General features: G+C 41.6%; 1 protein-coding gene across 2 annotated transcripts in view; it reads left to right on the forward strand.

The window, feature by feature from the left end:
- Window positions 1-13,882, forward strand: part of Dock8 (dedicator of cytokinesis 8) — a 210,216-nt gene that overhangs the window by 61,797 nt on the left and 134,537 nt on the right. For both annotated transcript variants that reach the window (XM_031389985.1, XM_031389986.1), the window contains 2 exons: window positions 523-698; window positions 4,721-4,792. In XM_031389985.1, the coding sequence (XP_031245845.1) occupies window positions 523-698; window positions 4,721-4,792 (248 nt within the window). The remainder of the gene's footprint in view (window positions 1-522; window positions 699-4,720; window positions 4,793-13,882) is intronic.

Here is a 13,882-nt window from a genome sequence, read left to right on the forward strand (position 1 = left end):
CACAAGCCTGGCTCCAGGTCTGCTGGGACTGTATCTAAACTGCTGGCTTCGAGCAGCCCGGGCCAAGGGAAACACTGCGTCTGATTGTGAGCCAGAGGAGCGCTACGTTTGCCCGAGTTTCTGGAGAATTGCCTTTTTTCTCTTTTTCACTGTGTTTGGGTAAACAAAAGACTAGCCTCAGAGAGTTTTTGCAGGAGAAATTATAGAAATTCCTCAAAGCCTGTGATCTCATTTTGGATCTCCTCAGGATTCCTCATCAAGCTGCAATTAAGCGGAGAAAAATTCTGCCTTGGGGTGTGATTTTAATTACTCATCGTGTTGTGACTTGACTTTTCTGCTACTGCCTTTCTTTACCTCTCCTGTCACAATTGCAGTTTGACAGCTTCTCCAGTCGCTTCATTTAGGCTGAAAGTGAAAGACTGGGTTGAAGGGGAGGGCAGGGCAGCCTGTGTGCCTGTGTGTTTGTCTAACTCTACCAGGAAGCCTAGTGGGAACGGCCCTCTCCCCTCCTTTCCCCTCCAGCCTCAGCTTTATGAGCCCGTCGAGCCAGTGGACTTTGAAGGACTCGTGATGACACAGTTAAACAGCTTGGATGCAGAGCTGGCCCAGGAGCTGGGGGATCTCACCGATGACGACCTGCATGTGGCCTTCACACCCAAGGAATGTAGGACTTTGCAGCACTCTCTGCCAGAGGAAGGGTAAATTATTTTCTGGAAATATGAGAGGGGAAGGATGCTGATTCTGAACCTCTCTTTCTTTCTTCCTTCTTCCCTTCCTTCCTTCCTTTCCTTCTTTTTTTTTTTCTTATTTCTTGAAACAGAGTCTTCTTACCATGTAGCCTAAGCTGAACTCAGAGCCACACAGCGCTCCTGCTCCTGCCTCCAAAGCGCTTGGGTCAAAGGTGTGCAGCATTACACCCCAGGTGGGGGTCGGGGTAGTGGGGGAGGAATGGGCTACAGGGCGGTGGTAAAATGCTTATCTAACATGTGCAGTGTCTTGGATTTGATCCCTAGAATTACAAAAACATTAATAATTTTTTAATTAAAAACACATTTTAGGGCATTGAGGAGATGTCATGAGGGCCTGAGCTCAGATCCCCAGCACCCCCAGAAAAGGCAAGGCATGGTGACATGCATGTACTTTAATCCGTGCTAGAGAGGCAGAGAGTATCCCTGGGGCTTGCTGGGTAGCCAGTCTAGCCAGTTAAGTTAGTAGGCTCCAGGTTCACTGAGAGACCCTCCCTCAAAACTAAAGAGTAATTGAGGAAGATACCTAACATCTACTTATTGCCTCTGCATGTCCATGTACACACTTACCAGCACACATATACACACATGTATTTTAAAAGGAGTAAAACTACTCAATCCACTAAAATATACAGCACATATAATATTGCTACCTAGATGTAGACAGAGTTTGTGTTTGTTGGCTTTCTGGTGCTGAGGCCCTGGTACAGGCCTCACACACGATAGACAGATGAACATAATTTGGTTTAGCCAAAGGCTTTGGAAAGCCCTGTGGGAGCTAAGACACTGTTTAAGGGATCCAGTGGGACATAATGGAACAGTCTAAAAGAAGTTAAGATTACAGGCCCTAGAATTTGTCTGCTAGGTGCTAGCTTAGTGACCATAGGCTAGTCACATGACCTCAAGCAACCTCATGGTCTCTATTTGCAGTGTCAAGAGTGTCCTTCACAAGGATTGAAAGGCCTCTCTCAAAAGCATTTTATTGGCCAGTAATAGCTCAGTAGGAAAGACATTCCCCAGGACTGACTCATTCAAGTTGTCCTCTGCTCGCCACATGTAGGTGTATGTACACACACACACACACACACATTCACATACACACACACACACACACACACACACACATACATAAAATAAATGAATGTAAAAGAATTGTTAAGATCCTTTATTTGTTTCTGTACAAAGGCCTGGATGGAATTAGTGACTTAAGTTTCCATGTATGTTTATTGAACATCTGTTGAGTCCTGAGATTAAAAGATGAGGAAGGGAAACTCCCTTTACAGAAGTTTCATATAGGGGTGACACAGCAGAAGCGTTGTAAAATGAATGTTGAAATAGTTGTTGAGAGCTAAGTTGCTGAGCATGGTGTGGGCTTTAGTGCTCGCTGTCCAGCAACCATGGACTCACATCTGACTGAAACGAGCAGCCGTAAGAACACCCCTGCCTCAACTGGAGATTTCGAGTGACTTTAATTTTCATTCATTTTTAAACCAAAACACTCCCTTGAGCATTTTGAGTCTTCTCGTTTCTCCCAGAAAGACCCAGAAAGGAGAGTATGAGACATGGTGCCTGCCCTCATTAGTCTGAGGTGTTTCTGGGTTAGGTTGTATTTCAGCACAGGTGTCTACAACTGGGACGTGGGAAGTCCCCTTGTTCTCTTCTTGGGTCAGTTTTCCTTCACACAACAAGCTAGCACTGTGGGCAGCTCCGTTCCATGTTACCAATACTCGTTTCCCCAAAACCAGGTCTCTGTCATTATCGGGGACCATTTTTCTTACTGTCAGGCCATTTCTTCAAGTGCGGTGTGGATACTGACAATACCTTTTCATCCTTGCTAGAGTCACATGATTTGTTGTGTGAATATTTATCTTTAAATGTGGCCAGAGTCTTAGAAGAACAAGAAGTTTAGAGGTAGAAGGACTTTTAAAACTTGGATGAAGAAGGCAGGTTTGCCCAGAGCCATTTGGTGAGTGAGACACCATTTTGTTGCTCTGACTTCCAGGGAATGTGTTACCCCTCCGATGATTTTCAGGCAGCCTGTACTATCTCAGTTGTTGCCAAAGTCTTCTGTAATGAGAAAGGCAGGCAGGGAAAGCTTTCTGGTTGCCATAGGAGTAGCCACTAGTGACTCTAAGTGACCATCCTGTGTTTCACTCTGAACCTATACTGAGTAGTGGTAGTCCTAAGCCTGGGCCTGCAGGTCCTGGTTTTTGGCCACTTGGTCTATGACTTGGATTACTGTCCTTAACACCTCATTCCTCTGTGCAACAATGATGTTAAGTGCTTGAATCTGCCCAGTGCACAGTGATGCCACCTAAGTCTCAACCAGCACAGAGCTCTTACCACGAGCCAGACACCCTTTCAAGCACTTTGCATGCTAGCCTCAAATCTTCGTCAGGATTCTCTGAAGAAGGCCCCACTTCTTATTATCACCTCACCACTTGCTGGTGAAGAAATTGAGACAGAGAAGGGTTGGATGGCTGGCATAAGGTTACAGAGTCAATGAGGAATGGGGCTGGGGGCTGGGCAGTCAGGGCCAAGAGATCTCATATCTAGCCTTTGCGAAATTTCATCTTGGACTGAAAACAGTTCCCTGGGTGAGTTCTGTCCTGTCTCCTTGTGTTAGGCAGTTTCCCTTTACTGTAACAAATATCTATGATAAATCAACTAAAAAGAAGGAACGTTTATTTTGGCTCACAACTTTGAAGATTTCAGCCCCTGGCTGTTTGAGCTGTATTGCTCTGGCCCTTTAGTGCTACAGAGTACTGTGATAAGAGACTACAGCAGAGGAGAAGTAATTTGTGACCACTTCATGGCCAGGTACAAAAGACAGAGAGGAAGAGAGCAGTGTCCCACGGTCCCCTTCAGGACCTTTCATAAGACCCCCCACATCCTGAAGAGTTACCACTTCTCAATTAGGTCCTGCCAGAGATTGGGACTTTAACAGGTGAGCCTTTGGAGGACATCCAACATCCATATTGTTCTATCCGTTTCACAAATGCAAAATCAGGGCTTAGAGTATAACATGGAAGGGGGAAGCCCAGAGACCTCAACCCTAGACAAAGAACTGCAGATGGCTAAGGAATGCTGGGAACAGGAGAAAGAACCTTCTCCAGGGAAGAACACACCAATAGCTTATCCAATACCAAATGGCCATCCCTGGAAACATCCATAGACAAGTAACACTGTATGGACTGAGACAGTTGTGTTTATGTATATATATGTATATGTACACACATATATATTTATAGGTATAACAACAATTAAAGAAAAAGAGGCCATGAGTTTGAACAAGAACATGGGAGAGTTTGGAGGAAGGAAAAGGGAAAATGGTATAATCGCAAAACTATTTAAATAAAAATCTTTTAGCTCTTCAGCCTATTTATGTCTAGTACTGATGTGTTTCTAACAATACCAAAAGCTTTATACTGTCATTATTTCTGATTTCAAGACTGTGAAACACATGGAGAATATCTGTAATGGTGGCCTTCTCAGCAGGTATGACAGGAATCCCAAACCTAAGTCTTCAAAGCCACTAAAGCCCAAAGCCCAAAGCAGCTGGCTTAGCTTTCTACATGGAAGACACACATGCCCAAACAAAGTCACGCAAGAGCAAAAGTAATAATAACTGTTAGAAATAACTATTTGAACTTACTTTTCATGTTTAGTGTTTAATTATAGCTGTTTCTCCCTATGAATATCTGAATGCCTTCAGGCATAGATGTACTTTAGCAGTTCTCTATAACAAAGAAACTCAACCAAGTATAAAAACAACAATGTATTTGTTTAATGAAAACACAAATACCATTGCCTTAGGCATACTTTATACACTTGAAACGAATGGGCAAGAACATCCCTGACATTCTTATTGACACAGATTTGAGAAGGTGTTGTGTCCCTTGATTATGGAAATTATTTATTTTATCACTTTTCCAAGTAATAACTTGTTTTATCTTATTTTTTCACCTAATTAGAGTTGAACTGGATCCTCACGTCAGGGACTGTGTTCAGACCTATGTTCGAGAGTGGCTGATTGTGAACCGGAAGTAAGTTTATCCCCTTTTTATATATAAATGCTAATTTACATAAATGTAAAATTTGCATTATTGGTGGGTTGTTTTTTGTTTTTTTGTTTTTGTTTTTGTGTTTTAGTGAAATGACTTTTTGGAGGGGTTTTAAGGTTACAGACAAACTGAACGAAAGTCTTGAGATCTCCCATATCCTCCGTCTCAGAATGTCATTCATGCTGATCACTCACTGGGCGGCATCCCCAGTCCTCACATTCTTTTTTGAGCTATATACTTGATGGCCTTTGACAAATGCACAACATGCTTCTGCCCTTGCAGCATCAAATGGAAGGGTTTGGCTGCTGTGAGAGTCCCGACGCTCTACCTGTCTCTGCTCCTGCCCTCACTGGTCTGTACCAGCTTCTTCAGGTCTTTGATTTCAGCTTGCTTCATCTTGTCCCCTTGGGGCTTCATCCCTTGTTTCCTATTATCACTGAAAAAAATCTTCCATTATACAGATGTACTACAGTCTGTTTATCTGTTCAGTTGGGAAGAAAATCACATTCTAAACATGAAGAGTAGAATCTTTTTAGAAGTTATAGAGTTAGCCAGGCACGGAAGAACATACCTACAGTTACAACTACTCAAGAAGCTGAGGCAGGAGGATACTTTGGACCTAAAAATTCAAAGCCAACCTGAGTAGCATGACAAGACTACACCTCATAAAAACAAATAAACAAACCGAATTTTTGGGTTTTTTTCTTCATTTTTTATTTTGAAAAACTCCTAGAGAAAAGATAGTTAATGAATCGAAACTTGGCCTCAGATTCAAAGATGCCATTGGAATTTGTGACCCCAAAACAAAGTACTTGCTAGTCTTAAGCATTTTTATCTCTGTCTTAGTCAAACATTTTGTGACTTTTTTTCAGAAGTTTCTGTCTCCATGGTAATGACCTTCATAGCACACTGAAATCCATGCCATGTATCTATGTGCACATATATGTGGATGTGTGTGCTGGGAAGTAGGCCGCAGGTGTCGACAGATTGATACTCGTTACACTAGATACTTGTCAGCCTTTTAAGGCATAAGCAGCTTGCAGATGATAGCCTCCCCCTCTTCCTACCTAGTGGGAATTACTGTTCTCAAGGATAAAATAATAAGACTCTTGGCATTGGCTTTTATCTAGTTCCTGTAAGTGTGCCATTGAATCTGTGCTGGGTTTTGGGTTTTTGTTTTTTCTTTTTAGTGAAAAAGGTCAGCATACTATTTCCAGCAGCTTCGGAGGAAAGAGATTCCCTCACAGAAGGCAGTGATGACAGAGCTACATGCTAGTCTGTGTTCCCTTAGAACCAAGTGGAAAGCAAGGTTTGCCGGGCAGGCAAATAAGATTATGCCATGCTACTAATAAATGAGAGATTTCAGAACATGTTGTTTTCAGACTCCAAAATGTTATAATTAGAGGCACTTTTCTGGGTATTTAAAGTCCTAAGAAAGAAATCCAAGAGGGAACAATAAACAGAAAGGCCCATTGGACTAAATTTGGTCTTCAGATTTATTTTCTCTTTGAAACCCTGAACTCGCCCCTCCTCCCACCAGCACAGACTCTCGGGCTGCTTTGCTGTCTTCCACAAATTTTATTTAAAAAAAGAAAAAGAAAAAAAAAAAGACTTTAGAATGCTTGTGGTAGAATTTAGAAACTATAGAGAGACAAAACCAAAATGAATGGATTTCATTCTTTGTAGATAACCATACTTGACAGTGATGTACCCGCCTTGAACCAAATCTCTTTTTTGTATATGTTTATAAAAATGCTATATCAAACTCTAGTACTATTTTTTAGCCTGAATTTTCAAAGTAAGGGAAGATTCCTTGTCTTTATTTTTAATTATTCTTCCTAAACACAGTAACTAATGATTGCTTGATGCATATGTATCACATGTTTAGGCAAATTCTAATTTTTTTTTGCACTTATGTTTTGTACAGTGCAGCAATGTCCTTCTCCATAAAACCCTGTGCACATTTATTATTTTTTTTCCTATGGGGAAAAAAACTATAATTTTTGAGATATATGCACAAATTTAAGACTTAATAGCAGATCAGAGATTTAATCAATATATGAATTAAATGTTGAATATTAGCAAATATAAAATACTTCATTTTGTGAAAAAATTGTGATTTTTGACATTTTCTTTGATTATCTGATTGAACATGTTTCCTCATCTATTTGTGAGCTACCAGTAACTTTTTCCTTGGTATACTATTTAAGAAATTTGAACAACTCTGTTGAGCTGTTTGGTTTCGTAAAACCTTAGTTAATTTTTTTTTCCTTTTTGGGGCAGTGATGGTACATTCCTTTAATCCCAACACTTGGGAGGCAGAGGCAGATGGATATCTTGAGTTCAAGGCCAGCCTGGTCTACGGAGTGACAGCCAGGGCTACACAGAGAAACTCTATCTCAAAAAAACAAAACCAAAAATAGAACACAAACAAACAGTTTCCCCTTTTAATGTTGAGTGTGCATGTATGTGTGTGTGGTTGTGTATACACATGCGTGTGGAAGCACAAGGTTGGTGTTTGGTATCTTCCTTAGTTATTCGTTCACCTTACACATTGAAGCAGAGTCGCTCAATCAAACCCAGAGTTCGCAAATATGGCCAGTGTCACTAGCTTGCTTAAGGGGTCCCCTGTCCGCGCCTTCTGAGACTTCTAGGTGAATTCTGGGTATCTAAACTCTGATCTTCTTTCCTGCACAACACATGCTCTGCTCGCTGAGTAAGCTCCCCAGCACGACAACACACTTATTTAAAGTTAAATATATTTACCTTTCTACCATAGAAGTTCCTTACCCAGTGTCTTTTAAATATCGTTTGTATTTTAACATTTAGAATGATTTATGTAATTTATGATTTAAATCCATATTGGTATTTCCCTTAAGATTTTTTTTTTTTTTTTTTTTTTTTTTTTTTTTTTTTATCTTTGGTGTCATGTTTAAATGTCTGGTTTAGGGTTTAAATACGGGTCTTGACCTTTAGCCACTTGATTGTTGTTTCTGTGCCCATGCATGTCTCATTTCTTTTTCAGAAGCAATGATTATCCATGCAGTTCCCTTTTATGAAAACGATATCTGTTTCTATTATGTCACACAGACTGGGGATGGAGATTAGCATTGGCTGACTTCTCAGCACACTCGTGTCAGTGGACAAGTTTCCATCCCCACACAGGCTAGTGGGCAGAGATTCGCCTCCAGCTCTGACACTGACAGTTTCTAACAGGAGGGCAGTTTTTCTACCCCTACATTTGATTCTCTGGTACCATGAATCTGAAATGCTGAGTATGAAAATTACATTTTTCATCCTCAACTTCTTCCAACACACACTTCTCCCAGGAGTCATTCATTCGCTGTGTGTACCCATTAATGCTTTATATCACAGGAAAAATCCAGGTACCCTTCATCACCCATCACCTACTATGTTTTCAATATAGCTTTTAAAACAACATATTTTTTTATGTATTCTTTGGCAATGCATGGTCAAACATACATGCAATGTAACTCAATCCTATCCATCCCTTATTCCCCTGGACACCCCACCCCAAACAAACCTCCCTCCGACTTTCATTCCTTTCTTTTTGTTTTTCTCTAATTACCACTGAGTCCAGTCGGTGCTGATGGTGTGCACATGGGTGTGGGTTGATCCACCAGAGCATGGGCAGTGTACCAGCCACAACATCCCGAAGAGAAAGGATTCTCTCCTTCCCAGCAGCCAGCAGCTACAGTGGTTCCTCAGCTGAGAGTAGGGCTTCAGGAGCCCCTTCCTGGCCATAGCACAGAGAGATGGCTCAGCAGTCAAGAGTACTTGTGCTCTTCAGAGAACCAGGGTTTGGTTCCCAGCACCTGTTAGGCATGTCCTGGCCACTGTGAACTTTCTCCCGTCCACTTTGGCACGCCTTCTGATGACATTGTCTGCTCATGTTTAAGCAGTCATGTTGGTAAGACTTTATGGGGGGTAGCTCTGATATTACTAAGAGATCAAATTTTATACCAAATTCCATGATCTTCTGGCTTTTACAGTCTTTTCACAGCCCCCCCACCCCCCAACCCCCTCTTTGAAATGTTCCCCTGAGTATTAATCAGGTGTGGGAGTTTTGTAGATGTATCCATTGGAACTGGACTTTGCAACTCTGTTTTAATTGGTTGTGGTTTGTCTCCATCATCTCCATGGTCTCCACCTGTAGACCTCATATCTCATCAATGTCTCTTTTTGTAAGTTATAAGCATACATCATAGTTTTCAATAATATCTTTGAGATCACCTTGTTTCAGAGCAGTAGGCCATTTTTTTTTTGAAAGGCTGCCTTGATTTCCTCAGAGGAAAGGGATGTCCCATGAGTTAAGGTTCTTTCTCTGTTGATGAGTATGCAATTGCCTCCTCTTTCCATAATGAAAAATTCTAGAACATTTGCTCTACCCACAACTGTGACTATTTCTAAAGGTAGAAAAGAGAACCATGCATCTAATATGCTCTGATTACTTCCCCCAAGTCATCCTCCAGAGAAGTTCTGCTAACACATTTCATGATCAGCTCATCATGGAGCTACCCCTTCATCCATTTCCTTGCTGATGTTGGGTATTATTAATAAAAATAAGTTATATTTCCCCAGTCTTATTGTCATTTTAACTGTGGGCTGTTATTACCTATTTTCTGAATCTCATCCATATATTTGGATTTGATTCCCTTAGTCTAAAAAGCCCAATTCTATATACATATTTATGTAAATGTAAAATATCTATATATGCACATAATCCCAGCATCCACCATGAAATCCCATCTCTAGGGATTTGACTAAATGAAGCAAAACCTATGTTCACATAAAAGTCTCTATGAAAATATTTATAACATTTTTATTTGTAGGTAGCAACATTACACATAACACTGAATGTATTCAATAGGGTAATGAGAAAACAAACTCATTGGTAAATGCATGCATTGGTACTACTCAGCAAGATGATAGAATATTTAAACTACTTCACAGACAACACTAGATTCATTATGCTAAGTAAAATAAGCCAGCCAGTAAATAATTCTACTTATATGACATTCTAAGAAAACGTGAGCCACTCCAGTTAGTGTGTCAAGGGAATAACCCTCAGACTACACCATATATTTTCCTGAGCTTTGGGGGTGGGTGGCAGCCTGCTTTCTGCAGAGGTCTGATCTTAATGAAGCCATTTTGCCTTCCATGAACATCTTTGTCCTTTAAAACCATGCAATCAAGCACTGATTTTGTCAGCTCCTTTATCCCTCAATTATCTCCTGGCTGCTATTACATTTCTCTGTAATATCTACAGATAGTTTTTTATGCCCTTGTTCTCTGCGGTAATGGCTTTGAATTCCACTTAATGGGCAGAGGTGCGGGGTAATGGCCGCTTGCACTCCTCCCCCTCTCCTCACTCTGTGGGCATTTGCCACTCGAGTCCAGTCGTTGGCATGTTTAAATCAGATAGATAGTGCTGCTGTGAAGGACAAAAGAGAGGTCTACCCTTATTTTTTATCACTCAAAAGGGAAAGATTGAATTATGTAAAGTGCATGATCTCTTTTTGTAGAAATGCATTCTTTTTTCTGTTTTTTACATGTGTGCACACAGTGTGTGTATGTCTGTATGTGTGCGTATGTGTGCATATGTGTGCGTATGGAAGTCAGCAGAGCAACTTCAGGAAGAAGCCCTTTCCTTCCACCATGTGGGCCCAGGGCATCAAACTCTGGTAGTCAGGCTTCGCAGCGAGCACCTTTACCTACTGACCTATCTCACAAGCCCAGAAAATATATTTTTTTTCTTGAACTATTTACCTGTGATTCTTAGACTACAAGGACTCCTTGGATAGACCTCTTTCTATGTTTCAGGCCTAAACTGCCAGGTTTATGTGACGATACCAGCTTTTCAGTCCTCTTTGTTTCGTGTGCTTTAGGCACAGACGGGATGATTCATGTGGCACTGAGTTCACTTCCTAGCCTGTTCTCATGTGCCTTCATAATTTTGTGCAGATTTATCTTTGATAGCATCCTTTGGGAGGATAGTAAGGATTTTAAGCACAGTTTTCCCTGTCGTTTTCTCTAAATGAAGCCGGGGTGATTAACTTCAGAGTGTTTTCATGTCTTGGTGGTGAGTCAAATTCTCCAGTGATTAAATGTGTTTACGTGCTATTTATTTTTGGTGCATTATCCATAGCGACAGTGAAACATTTCATGGGTGTTATGGGCAGCATCATAAAAGTCCCTGGACTTTATCTCTCATCCCCAGTGATTAAGGCGATCCTGCAGAAAGGTCATGCACAAGGAGAGTGGGCATCTCAAGGAACCAGGGTATCATCTGTTTTATTGCTCCACTTTTACTCCCAGCGAACTGGTAAACAATTAAAAATTGAACACATCAGTGCATATAATTCAGTTACTCCCAAAACACCATAAAAATGTCTCCCTGATCAATAATTGCTTATTATGACACCCATTTGTTGTGCTGGCTGTCAAGGTGCTCCGCTTTCTTAAAGAGCAAGCCAGGCTCATCAGCCTACATGGTAACGAGCAGTAACCTGGTTGGGAACACCATCACAGCCTGCTTTAGACCTCCTCTGCAGAGGCCCTGGCCAAAGGCTTCTACCACGCCTTCCCTGGTGTGGCCAGAAACTGTCACAGCCTGGTGTGACCAGAAACTGTCACAGCCTCCTGTGAGTTTTTAAAACATCTTGATATTTCTCTGAAAGCTTTTGTGTCAGTGTCCATTAAGTTCTAGTTACCGGTGTCTTCCCTGGTGATTGTGGCTCCTTTTATAGTAGACTGACACTTCCCTGGAGTCAGGTGCTCTCAGCTGGATGTATTCTCCTTGGTGCCTTATTCCCAAGAGAATTAAAGTTATAAACATTTGATGAATGAAATCATGGGTGAAACTTAAGCAAGTATCCACCTCATATTTCAGACCACAGCCTTAGCAGTACATGTAGGATGAGGATCTCATTAAAACCTGGAGCGGCAGGGTGCCATGAGTTTAATCAGGACAACAGACTTATTCAGGGCTGTGTAGCATCCTACAAGTGGAATGCTAAAATGGGTTCTTTGTAGAGCTCTACCCTTGTTTCTGACAGCTAAGTACAGTTCCCCCCCCCCCCAAAAAAAAAAACAATGTCATTCTGCAGAAATATTAGAAGCCTTCAACTTCAATGTATTTGTGAAGTAAGTATCTGGACTTAGAGTTCCTTCGTTGACATAGCACGGGACAGTGTTGTCACTGATGCTAATGATGACAGCTGGCATGTAACTGTCTTTGTTGCCATCCCTAGAAGCAGAAGCTAGGGCAGGGATTCAGATGCCTGCAGTTTTCAAGAGGTGGTCTTCAGAAAAAGTCTGGGCTGGAGTCTGCTGAGGGTGGGGGTGGGTCTCAGATCCTATTTAGCCTTGGACTGCATCAATGTGGTGAAGAGAAAAGCCAGACTGTAAAGTTGTCTTGCTGTCCTACTCTGAAGTATGGGACTGTTGTGTTCTGATGCCAATCTTTAGAACTCCCATGGGGCCTAAGTAATAGTTTGGCATGGGGGACAGGAAGGTAAGATGAGTTAACAATTGCTATACTCACAGCAGCTGGAGAACTGTGCATGAGTTGGTAATGGGGACTTGATTGGGGTCCCTGTAGTTTCTACCACAGTGCCAAGTGTCTGACACGCTGCTCTCCTTGTATTTGGAGACAAGCTCAAATTTGTGGGAAAAATTGTACATATAGAGCAAAGACCTCTTTCTCCTTACCACCAATCATGTGAGACTAGGTTTCCCCATCACCCTGCCTACATTAGTGGGTAACTGTTACAAACAAGAACATTTGCCATTATATAGTTGCCATATAACCCCCACATTCTGAAATAAATATTAATAGTTCAATACCACTAATCTTTAGATTTCATTTTTCATCAAATGGCCAAAGGATGTTCTTTCAAGGATCCAGTACCAAGTTGCGTACTATGCTTAAGAATCCCATGCTCTTGGCCTTAACTCACACTAGAAGACCTCAGTATATCTTTTTATTTCTCTGCCTTATGAGAAATAAACTATGGGCTAGCTTTTTTATAGAATGGTCGGTCCTTCCTTTGGATTTAATTGTCATGATATCCTATTCCTTATCAAACCTTCAGCTTATTTCTATCAATATGGATCCTAATTCCCATTTTCCTGAATGACTTAACTCACGTCTGTTGCTTATTTTGATGTTCAAATGGTCTTTAGTCTGACTGGAGTCATTCTCTTTGACTGACCCTTACGCCTTTTTTACATGGCCCCAGCAGTCATTGATGATGCCCTTGCTCTCTGACACAAGATATTCCAGGGACTCTTAGATTTTCCCTTCCTCCTCCTGGAATTAGCTGTGGCTCTCAGATGCAGCCGTGCGTCAGTGGACTGTGCTACTCAGCAGCCACGCTGCATGGGTTAAGTGTGCTCATTCTTACTAAGGTATTGCTCCTCACATCCTTTCAGTGAACAGAGTGGAAACCATGAGTTCTTGTTGGCATGGGCATCTGACTTCACAGTGTTTGCTCTAGCATTCTCCCTTTGATATTTTAACTCCTTTATTTGGCAAAATGTGGCTCCCATGTCTTTCATGTTTCTACTAAGTTGTCTAATCCTCCTATGTGTACCCATTGCCTATATTCTCCTCCACCCCAGTCAACCATGACACCAGGCTTGCCACTCCTTCCCAGATGACTCTCCTCTTGCACTGACACAGTACCAAGATGCCCCTTGGTACTTGGGGCCTTGTCACCAAACCAAAGCCAGACATCTCAAGTCAGATGTCCCTTCTTATAAATGTTTCCTTATTAGACTCAGGCTCAGTGATGAGCATGCATGCTCCTGGCTGCTCATGCTTGGATATCTTCCTTGCACCATTTGGGCTCTAGTTCACCCCTCTGTGAGGGTAGCACTTTCATAATAAATGCTTTCTTTACCCTATGCTGGATTCAAGTACTAGTTCTGGATTTCCCAGGCTGCTCTCCACCCCCAAGACAGATGGCTGCCTTTATCCGTCATATCTTAAGGTTTTAACACCTAGTTGTATAGGGAGAGTAGGAAAGAAAAGGAGAGAGTGTTTAA

The sequence above is a fragment of the Mastomys coucha genome, unplaced genomic scaffold, assembly GCF_008632895.1.
Source record: "Mastomys coucha isolate ucsf_1 unplaced genomic scaffold, UCSF_Mcou_1 pScaffold21, whole genome shotgun sequence".
In the NCBI taxonomy this organism is placed as follows: domain Eukaryota; kingdom Metazoa; phylum Chordata; class Mammalia; order Rodentia; family Muridae; genus Mastomys; species Mastomys coucha.